At 50.0% G+C, this 11753-nt stretch overlaps 1 protein-coding gene across 2 annotated transcripts in view; it reads right to left on the minus strand.

Annotated features, from left to right (window-relative positions):
* gabbr1a (gamma-aminobutyric acid (GABA) B receptor, 1a) overlaps positions 1–11753 on the minus strand; it is a 257938-nt gene that overhangs the window by 180899 nt on the left and 65286 nt on the right. For both annotated transcript variants that reach the window (XM_056286387.1, XM_056286388.1), the window contains one exon: positions 11216–11376. In XM_056286387.1, the coding sequence (XP_056142362.1) occupies positions 11216–11376 (161 nt within the window). The remainder of the gene's footprint in view (positions 1–11215; positions 11377–11753) is intronic.

Here is an 11753-nt window from a genome sequence, read left to right on the forward strand (position 1 = left end):
GAACACACATCTGCCATACTAGCCTACATTAACTTTTGCACTGAGAGTGTCACAACAAAAAAATCAGTCCGCACCTTTCCAAACCAGAAACCCTGGATGACCAGTGAGGTCTGGCAGCTGCTGAAAGTCCGGGATGCAGCGTTCAAGTCAGGTAACTGTGAGGCCTACAGCGCAGCCAGATCCAACCTCAAAAAGGGCATCAGAACAGCCAAACATAAATATTCTCTACGAATAGAGGACCACTTTCACAATAACTCTGATCCTCGGCGAATGTGGCAAGGCATTCACTCTATCACAGACTACAAAAGCTCTAATCACGGTCCCACTGTCCATGATGCCTCCCTGCCAGACAAGCTAAATCATTTCTATGCCCACTTCGACAAGGACAATACTGACCCAGCCACAAAAATCCCCAGCCACCCAGAAAACCAGGTGCTCACTCTATCAGTCGTAGAGGTCAGAGAATCACTGCGCAGAGTGAACACACGGAAGGCTGCCGGACCAGACGGCATACCGGGTTGGGTCTACCGGGAATGTGCCGACCAGCTGGCTGAGGTCTTCACACCTGTATTTAACCTCTCTCTCTCCCAATCCATAGTGCTTTAAGACCACCTCCATCATTCCTGTCTCCAAGAAACCAACATCCACATGTCTGAATGACTACCGACCCATAGCACTCACCCCCATTGCCATCAAGTGCTTTGAAAGACTGGTTCTGGCTCACATCAAAAACATTATCCCCCCCACATTCGACCCACATCAGTTCGCCTACCATCCCAAAAGGTCTACTGAGGATGCCATTGCCACTGCCCTGCACATTGCTCTGACCCACCTTGAACTTAACAACACATACATCCGGATGCTGTTTATAGATTACAGCTCTACCTTCAACACTATCATCCCTGCCAAACTAACCACCAAACTCCTCTCCCTTGGCCTCAACCCCTCCCTCTGTAACTGGATCCTGGACTTCCTGACCAACAGACCTCAGTCTGTTAGGTTAAGTAACCACACCTCCTCCACCCTGACCCTCAGCACAGGTGCCCCTCAAGGCTGTGTTCTGAGCCCCCTCCTTTTCTCCCTCTTTACCTACAACTGCCTGCCAACTCACTATTCAAATGTTATAGTTAAGTTTGCAGATGACACCACAGTCATTGGCCGTATCACTAACAATGATGAGGCGGCCTACAGAGATGAGATTCAGCACCTCACATCATGGTGTACTACCAACAATCTTGTCCTCAATGCGCAGAAGACGAAGGAGCTGATTGTAGACTTCAGGAGGTCTAGAAGCTGCAGCCACCCCCCCATACACATCAATGGGGTGGAAGTGGAGCGTGTCTCCAGCTTTAAATTCCTTGGAGTCCACATCAGCGAGGAACTTTCCTGGACATTAAACACCCAGGCCCTTGTGAAAAAGGCCCAACAACACCTGCATTTCCTGAGGAGGCTGAGGAGCACCCATCTATCCCCCAAAATTCTCACCAACTTCTACCACTGCACCATAGAGAGCATCCTGACCATCTGCATCTCAGTGTGGTACGGCAACTGCACCTCAGTAGACCAGAAAGCTCTGCAGCGGGTCGTCAAGGCGGCCCAGCATATCACCGGTACCCAGCTCCCAGCCATAAAAGACATTTATCACAAACGCTGCCTTCGAAGGGGTCTGAGCATCAGCAGAGATCCCACCCACCCCAACCATGGACTGTTCTCCCCCCTGCCGGGCTCTGGGTGGCGCTACAGGAGCCTCAGAGCCCGCACTACCAGGCTCAAAAACAGCTTCTTTCCACAAGCTGTTGCCCACCTGAACCTGGCCACCCACTGAATGTCTGTAGATATTTTTAAAGATTTTTTAACTTATTTTTAGTTTTTGGTCTTCATGTGTGTATACCTTATACTGTGTTTGCTGTGTTTGTCTGTGTCTGTCTTACACTGTTTGGTGAAGCCACAGCCCTCATTTGATTTTTAACATGTGCCTGCACATTGTTTTTAATGACAATAAATTGAATTGAATTGAATTTGTATTGTGGCGAATTCGGGGGGGCAGCTCTTGGGAACCGCCATAGCCGTGACGCGAACCCAGGTCTCCCGCACCACGGGTGGCTGACTACGTTAACCCCTTGACTAAAGGGTCTGACCCGTTATCCAAGGGCTAGCGAGTCTATTTATCCATGATCGTTACACTTCCGCGCTTCAGCATACCAGTTCTCTCACGCCTCTGGGCACATGCGGTTCTGATGGCCTCACGGTCTCACCATCCCACTTCTGACACACATGTACTGAATTCGAGGGGGCAGCTCTCCTGGGTCTCTTTAGTCGACTGGTTAACGTAGTCACCCGTGGTGCAGGAGAACCGGGTTCATGTCCTGGCTGTGGCGGCTCCCGGGCTGCCCCCTGAGCTCGCTACGGTATGTATGAACGACTGATGAATGAGGCCCATTGTGGTGTTAAAAACACACACAATGTCCAGCGCTGTAGTGAGAAATGCCCTGAGCTAACGTCGGCATCAACACTTCTATGATGCCGTTCCATCACACAGGCCTGCCCGCCTGCAAAGAGCTCTGACAGGAAATGAGGGTCCCCAACATGAGAATGAGAGAGGATACAGGCTGGTCTTAATGCTCTCTAATGACCCTGCACACTGAAGAAGAAGGACTTGGGGGGCGCTGTGTACTGAATCTCAAATCCTGTGTAGCAACACCGCCACCACCACCACCACCACCCCGATGTCCTATAAAACTCTGCCTTGAGAGTGGCTGCAGCCTCGTGTGCTGATGGATGAATACAGGTGAAGCCACGCGGACTTGGAAATGACTCATCATCAAACAAAATAGAAGGAGAGAAGGAAAGAAAACCCCTCTTTTTTGACTTCAGCTCACCCGCACCTCCTCTCTTGCACCCATCACCGTCAATAATTGATCAAAGTTTGCTGTCTCCGCTTTGCCGCTTTGATGTCTCCATGGCAACAGTCTGTGCATGGGAGGGAGTTTGTGAGTGAGTGCAAGTGTATGTTATGTTACGTGTACACACACACACACACACACACTTGGTTGGTGTACACGGATGTGAGCATGGTGTAAATAGTTTGTCCTGTCCTCTGATCGGCTACAAAACGCGTCATGTCCTCAGCACAGACAGGGTGTCTACAGCCATGTGGAGGACACTCTGGATGAAGAGCTTCATGCTGAACAAGGTGAGCCCATCACTCCAGTAACTCAATACTTCACCACCACACCCAGGTGTATGATAAGGCACCCAGTTTCCCCAATTTAAAAACAAACTACTACTATGACTTCTACTACTACTACGATGACGACTACTACTACTACTACTACTTTCAGCTGCTTCTGTTCGGGGTCACCGCAGTGGATCATCCATCTCCATCTCTTCCTGTCCTCTGCATCTTCAATCAATCAAGTTGCATTTTATACAGCACTTTTCTAGCTGCAACAGCCACTCAAAGCGCTTTACAAGTTGAGGTCTATCTGGCCCTGCAATGAGACTGGAAGACCACGACACAGGCAGCTGAGGCCTATCTGGCCCTGCAATGAGACTGGAAGACCACGACACAGGCAGCTGAGGTCTATCTGGCCCTGCAATGAGACTGGAAGACCATGACACAGGCAGCTGAGGTCTATCTGGCCCTGCAATAAGACTGGAAGACCACGACACAGGCAGCTGAGGTCTATCTGGCCCTGCAATGAGACTGAAAGACCATGACACTGGCAGTGCAGACACATGACAGTCAAGTCAAGTCAGTTTTAATTGTATAGCCCAAAATCACAAATTACAAACTTGCCTCAACAGGATGCAGTCGACGATATACCAAACAAGTTTTATTGATTAGCCGAGAATTTTAAATTAGTCATTTTTTCTCTTTGATCTGTCACACCAGCCACCTGCATGTCCTCCCTCACCACATCCATAAACCTCCTCTTTGGTCTTCCTCTTCTCCTCTTCCCTGGCAGCTCCATATTCACCATCCTTCTCCCAATATACCCAGCATCTCTCCTACACACATGTCCAAACCATCTCAATCTTGTCTCTCTTGCTTTGTCTCCAAACCATCCAACCTGAGCTGTCCCTCTAATATACTCGTTCCTAATCCTGTCCTTCTTCATCACTCCCAGTGAAAATCTTATCATCTTCAACTCTGCCACCTCCAGCTCCACCTCCTGTCTTTTCATCAGTGCTACTGTCTCCAAACCATACAACATAGCTGGTCTCACTACCATCTTGTAAACCTTCCCTTTAACTCTTGCTGGTACCCTTCTGTCACAAATCACTCCTGACACTCTTCTCCACCCACTCCACCCTGCCTGCACTCTCTTCTTCACCTCTCTCCTGCACTCCCCGTTACTTTGGACAGTTGACCCCAAGTATTTAAACTCATCCACCCTCATCACCTCCACTCCTTGCATCCTGACCATTCCACTGTCCTCCCTCTCATTCACACATAGGTATTCTGTCTTGCTCCTACTGACTTTTATTCCTCTTCTCTCCAGTGCATACCTCCACCTCTCCAGGCTCTCCTCAACCTGCACCCTACTCTCACTACAAATTACAATGTCATCCGTAAACATCATAGTCCATGGAGACTCCTGCCTGATCTCGTCTGTTAACCTGTCCATCACCACTGCAAACAAGAAAGGGCTCAAACAAACAAACAAACAAATAAAACGGGGGGCTCAGACTGGAACGTCTGTCTCTATAATTTAAAAAAAAACCTGCTGGACTTTGACAGCCTCTGAAAAGTCATGATCATGATAAAACACTTTATCCAGTTTGTCCAGCTTTGATCTGGAGACACAAGTGAAGACGCACACAGACGGCTGCTCCACATTCTTATGTAAAGCTGAACAACAAACAGACGAGACGAGAGCTTGGCCCACCAGGTACAGATCTGATCCAGCAAGTACAGATCTGATCCAGCAGGTACAGATCTGATCCTTGACCAAACAAACTGTCGATTAAGTTGCTAAGAGCAGCAGGTAAATAGTGAGCCTAATGAAACCGTTTCTCTTCTAACTGTTTCCTGCCTTGGAGAGGGAGAGCCTTTAATGAACCTTCAGACAGGTGCAAAATGCTTCAGTCACAAAGCTGAAGTATTCCTTCTGCACAAACTGAACAGACAGAAAACAAAATCTCCTCCTGACTGATTCCAGGAAATAACCGTCACGCTGTCAATGCCGTGCAAGCCTCTGAGCAAGTCCAGTCTACAGGACCCACGTCTGTTTGTAAAAGCAGAGGCCAATCCTGATTAACTCTGCTACTACAGGACTACTTCTCTCTCGGTTACAGCAGCAAGGGTTAGCCCACGTGAACCCACATCCAGTGGCTGCACACAAATATTGCCCCTATCTGTGTGACATGTATTTTGACAGGACAAGGTGTGTGACATGGCCTCAAGGAAGTTCTGGCAAACCATCCGGTGACTCAGCAAGGGGAAGCAGGGTTTGACTCAGGCTGTATTCAGCTGGGGAGGGGAACTGTTGACCCGGACTGGGGATATTGTCGAGCGGTGGAAAGAGCACTTTGAGGAGCTCCTGAACCTGACTAATACATCCTCAGTGGAGGAGGTAGAGATTGAAGACTCAGGGGAAGCCCCACCCATATCTCTGGCAGAGGTCTCTGAGGTAGTTAAAAAGCTCCTCGGTGGCAAGGCCCTGGGTATGGATGAGATTCGCCCTGAGATGCTGAAGGCTCTGGACATTGTTGGGCTGTCTTGGTTGACACGTCTCTTCAGTGTCACGTGGAGGTCGGGAACAGTACCTGTAGAGTGGCAGACTGGGGTGGTGGTTCCCATCATATTCAAAAAGGGGGACTGGAGGGTGTGCTCCAATTATTGGGGCATCACATTGCTCAGCCTCCTTGGGAAAGTCTACTCTAGGGTGCTTGAAAGGAGGCTCCGACCGATTGTCGAACCTCAGATCCAGGAGGAACAATGCGGATGCCGTCCTGGCCGTGGAACAACAGACCAATTCTTTACCCTTGCGGAAGTGCTGAGGGGGGCATGGGAGTTTGACCAGCCAGTCTACATGTGTTTTGTGGACTTGGAGAAGGCTTACGACCGTGTACCCCGGGGCACTCTGTGGGGGGTACTGTGGGAGTATGGGGTACCGGGGTAGTTGCTACAAGCCATCCGGTCCTTGTATAACCAAAGTGAGAGCTGTGTCCACATTCTTGGCACAAAGTCAAACACGTTTTCGGTGTGTGTCGGACTCTGCCAAGGTTGTCCCTCGTCTCTGATTCTGTTTGTGATATTCATGGACATGATCTCAAGGCACAGCCAAGGTGAGGAGTGTGTCCATTTTGGGAACCTCAGAATTGCATCTCTGCTCTTCGCAGATGATGTGGTTTTGTTGGCTTCATCAGAACGCGACCTCCAGCGCACTGGGGCGGTTTGCAGCTGAGTGTGAAATGGCCGGGATGAGAGTCAGCACCTCCAAGTCTGAGGCCATGGTTCTCTACCGGGACATGGTGGCTTGCTCCCTCCGGGTTGGGGATGAGTTGTTGCCTCAAGTGAAGGAGTTCAAGTATCTCGGGGTCTTGTTCACGAGTGAGGGTAGGACGGAGCGGGAGATTGACAGGCAGATTGGTACAGCATCAGCAGTAATGGGGACGTTGTACCCGACCGTTGTGGCGAAGAAGGAGCTGAGCCGGGAGGCAAAGCTCTCAATTTACCAGTCAATCTTCGTTCCAATCCTCACATATGGTCATGAGCTTTGGGTAGTGACTGAAAGGGTGAGATCACGGATACAAGCTGCTGAAATGAGTTTCCTCCGTAGGGTGTCTGGGCTCAGCCTTAGAGATAGGGTGAGGAGCTCAGACATCCGGAGGGAGCTTGGAGTAGAGCTGCTGCTCCTTCACATCGAAAGGAGCCAGTTGAGGTGGTTCAGGTATCTGATTAGGATGTTTCCTGGGCGCCTTCCTTTGGAGGTTTACCGGGCATGGCCAACTGGGAGGAGCCCCGGGGTAGACCCAGAACGCGCTGGAGGGACTACATGTCCAATCTGGCCAATCTGGCCTGGGAACGCCTTGGGATCCCCCAGGAGAAGCTGGAGGGCGTTGCTGGGGAGAGGAACATCTGGAGTGCCCTACTTACCTTGCTGCCACCGCGACCCGACCCCGGAAAAGCGGCTGAAGATGAGATAAGATGATGATATGACTCCCGTTCTGCCGCTGGTTAATCCTGCCACGAGAATCGCCATTTCTAATGTTCCCCTGTTCAAGGGTAATGCCGCATTGGAGAAGGAGCTCGCAAGGTACGGACAGCTAGTGTCCCTGATGAAAATGGTCTCTTCGGGTTGCCAGTCTCCTCACTTGAGACACGTTGTGTCCCATAGGAGACGAGGCTTCATGATTCTGAGAGCTAATGCGGAGGGTTTTGAGCTGAAGCTTAAGTTCAGGATCGACGAGTTTGACTACATTGTGTTTGTTACATCCGGCATGATGAAATGTTTTGGCTGTGGGTCTGAGGGGCATTTAATAAGGTCTTGTCCCGACAGGAGTGAGGGTAGGTCTGATCCTCAAGGGCCGCCTTTGTCTCCCGATGCCGCCACGAGCGGCGCATCTCCGGCTGAAGACGGCGCTGCCGAGTCGGCACAGGGCAGACAGGAGGCCGGGGAGCGAGGGGCAGGAGAAATAGACCAGGTAGTGAAACAGAAAGAGACCGAGGCTGGAGAACACAAGGAAAACGGACGGACTGAGCAGGCAGGAGAGGGAGGTGGGCAGGTTGAGCAGGTCAAAGAGGTGATCACGATGAGAAGGTGACAGGACTTGAACAGGTGGAAGCTGATGGAAATGAAAACAGTGAGAACGGGGAGTGTAGCAACCTGGCTGGGTGAGATATGAATTGTGGTCGGAAGAAGCACATACAGCAGACTGCTGTTAGAGTGGCAGAGTCTGTACTTGAGGAAGAGGTGCTGTCAGATGATGAAATGAAATTAAAAAAGTCTATTAAAAGGAAGCCCACGGAGGGTAGACAAGACACTTTAAAAGAAGAGGTTTCAAAAGGTAAGAAGCCATCCTCCTCCTCTTCATCTGAGGAGGACACAGAAGAAAGTGACTGTGAGTTAGTTTCCACTCCTCGTACACAGGTGGACACTGAAGGGAGCCATGCTTTCCTGAAAATCAGGAAGTTTTTACAGGTCACCAAGGGTTTGAGGGCGGTCAAGGTGGAAAATTACTTTCCAGACTTGCAGCTTTTTGTTGACTCAGTCAGACGTTTTGTGAAAAACACAGGAGATTTGGAGGTAAACACATTTACTGACCAGGAAATCTTCAGACTGAAGAATCTGGTACAGAAAGTGAAATTACAACTCCTTGATGATGCTTAAGACAAATTTGGTGGACGAGTGTGTTGCGCTGGGGGATCTTCCTCTTACTGCTGCTGGAGGAGCCACTGATTCATGGAGCCAGGCTGGATGTCCACGACTGGTGCTCTCCAGGACTTTCCCAGAAACTGGTTTCCACCACGAACATCACCCTACAGAGCAGAGCTTCTACACAGAAGTGGCCTTTTTTCCAGAACTAGGGGTGGTATTGTACATAGTGGGAGTTGATGAAGATCTGTTTTTCTTTTCTTTTCTTTTTTATTTGTGTAACGAGGGAAAGTCCTGGCTGTATTATTGGCTTTGTTTCACTTTGTTTCTTTGGTATGTAAATTGTGTAAACTCAACATCATGTCACGTTGTGCGTCTTGGGAGAGAGATCCTCCTCCTTTGCTCTCCCTGAGGTTTCTCCCTGTTTTTTCTCCCTGTTAAAGGGTTTTTAGGGAGTTGTTCCTCATCCGATGCGAGGGTCTAAGGACAGGATGTTGTGTTGCTGCAAACCCCCTGGGGTGAATTTGTGTTTATGTTGGGCTGTTTTATTTTGAATTTCTGGTTTTGCAAATACTTGTTTAGATACTCAATGGTCTTTTTTCCTGACTCTTCCTGTGTATGAGCTGGATGATAAAGAGATGATTGTGTTTGAGTATCAGCTGTTGGACGGTTATGTATTCTGAATAAATGTACCTTTTTAAAATCAAATCTCTCTCTCTCTCTCTCTTTCTTTCTCTCTCTCTCTCCCTCTCTATATATGTTTAGAAAGATTTCAAGTCTGTTCTTTGATAATTTTTTATGTTAAATAAAGACTTGTTTTAACATTCAAAAAAATTCTCTCCCTCTGTCCGTCTGTCTCTCTCACCCTCTGTCTCTCTCTCCCTCCTGTTCTTTTTAACAGGATTCCAATGCAGAGCCTCGTACACCAATCAGAACAAAGCTCGTAGTGATTCCTCACAGCCACAGCATGATTAACTATTTGCTGCCCGGTCCCCATCTGTCTTGCAGCATGATTGATCAAATCCCTGAAGCGGGGAGACAGAGGATGGAGGGGAAATCTGCGAGCCACTATAGTGCAATTCCACCCCAAGTACATCCATGACATGTGGACGTGTGTCTGGGATCGATCGCTAGTTTCAGAGAAAGAGACTTGGAGGAAGCAGATATATCATCAACTGACTGGGAAAAGAACATAAAAAAGGAAAGTAGGTATGGACTGACTGAGTCGATACCTATTCACGGCCAATGGCAAAGAAGGAAGGAAGGAAGGAAGGAAGGAAGGAAGGAAGGAAGGAAGGAAGGAAGGAAGGAAGGAAGGAAGGAAGGAAGGAAGGAAGGAAGGAAGGAAGGAAGGGGTAAAGACGGTGGGAAACCAGTGTGGAGGGGTGTCAGTTCAATGTGTAGTGACTTGAATAATGCTGACACTTGACAATTGTGGTGTGGTTAATTGTTGACGAGCCAGAGCTGTAGTTTGTCTGTTCGTTTAAGGCAGGTTGACACAACGCTTGGTACGCAAGCCCCCTCGGCGAGGCGGTGAAGGATTACGCAGTCCACCGCGGTGAAGGCAGGACGTGGCAGGACGCCAGACGAACGTGAAGACATCTTCTTAAGAAGGGGACAGCGAAGCCTCAGAGCAATGTCTTCAGAGCAATGTCTTCAGAGCAATGTCTTCAGAGCAATGTCTTCAGAGCAATGTCTTCTGTGCTCTGGTCAGGACGCGCGCACCACGAGGTGCGCAAAAACACACCCAAAACAACACCGCGAGAAGAACAACAGCACGACGACACTGGCACGTGGCGGCACAAAACTGGAACACGTGTGTAATGAAATCCAGTTTAGCAAAATTAACGAATTACACAATAGCGGCAATTAAATTAGCTACTCGTTCAGGGGGCCTGGGTGGCAGATACTAGTCTTGGACAGCAGCCTGCTGTTCCGAGGCTACCTGGAATAAGTACCCGGCCAAGCCAGTTGCCACCCCAACATCGGAACTAAGCAAACAAATAGGTGCTAGTTCTGTGTTGTCGGTCACATCAGTAAATACTTCATGGCCACCTTCCTGATCTCAGATCAGCCTTCCTACAAGGCGTAGCCGAACCTTACAATGAACAGAGCCGAGCCCGTCCCCAGATGTTCTGTTGCCCCGCCGTAGAGCTGCCCGTGAAGCGTAACTACCCAGCAGCCAGGGGGGAAGTGGGGGTTTTCCACCGTTCCCAGCTCGGCGTCACTTCGGACTGCGTTACAGCCAATCACTCGCATGAATTCACCACGCCACGGCTACTCATCTTCTTCACTGCACCATCGTGCAAGACGCAGTTGCATTGTAAAAGATACACGCCACATTTTAAGACACATTCAGTGCGACCCCCTCACAGAAAAGAAGACTGGAAAACAAATGCTGGCCTCTGTTTTGCCAAACGTTGTACCCCCGTAGAACAAGTACCGCAGAGACGATGAGCTCGGTTTTGACATGGTGCATGTTTCTGCTCGGGCAGAGAGTGTCGGTCCAGAGTCGTGAATAACACGACGTTAGAGCCATCGGCATAGCGTGGTTTACACAACAGCCCGCATCCATGGGATGGTGATAGCTTGACCGTGCCTTCGGGCAAAAGAACACAGGGACTTATTCTGCTCGGCGCGTTTAAGCCTGCAGAACTTTACTTTGTGCAATTCACGAAGATGCAGAGGCTGCAGGAGCCCCTCGCCTGCTTGTGCGCCAGTCAGCTAGACCACCAGCACGTGGCTACTATAACCAAGGTCCCTTTAGCTTAACATGAGGGGCACATATTCTACAGGGACGATTAGTTTGTCACAACACCCATATCGGGCCACCCCCATTCAAAAGGTTCTGCAGGCACCCCTTTGGCGCACGCCGCCACACGCACACTCACCATGCTGTCGTAGTGGATCAGCTCCAGTTCGTAGTCCGGTAGGATGTCGGTCCGGTTGTTGACCAGGTCCAAGGCCATCTGGGCGGAGGGCAGACACGCCTGGCCGCCCGGCCAGCCCCCGCTCATGGGGAACAGAGCGCCGATGTAGAGCTTCTTCTTTCCTAAGGAGGCCCGGGGCCAGAGGAGGAGAAGCAACATGAGAGACGCCCGGAGGAGCCTGTCTAACGTCTGCAGACCCCTGCTCATCCCTGCCATGCTCAGGTGAGCTAGACTAGGGTAACCTGGGTTAAAGTGGGTTAACTGGTCCCTGAGTGTAGTCCGCTTGTAATGCTGTGTGATGTGTGGATGCTCTGGGAAGTAACGTGCAGCTCTTTATGTGGAAGAAGCGGGCGCAACACGTGTCCGCTGCACGCCACGCTGTTTTCTCTCCCGTTCACGCGTCAGCTTGGTTTTCATTATCTTGTACGGGGGTGGGGGTGGGGGTGTGGGTGGGGGTAATAGTACGCGCAGCTTTGCCCCGCTAATCGAGTCAGTACTG

The sequence above is a fragment of the Lampris incognitus genome, chromosome 9 (assembly GCF_029633865.1).
Source record: "Lampris incognitus isolate fLamInc1 chromosome 9, fLamInc1.hap2, whole genome shotgun sequence".
Taxonomy (NCBI): domain Eukaryota; kingdom Metazoa; phylum Chordata; class Actinopteri; order Lampriformes; family Lampridae; genus Lampris; species Lampris incognitus.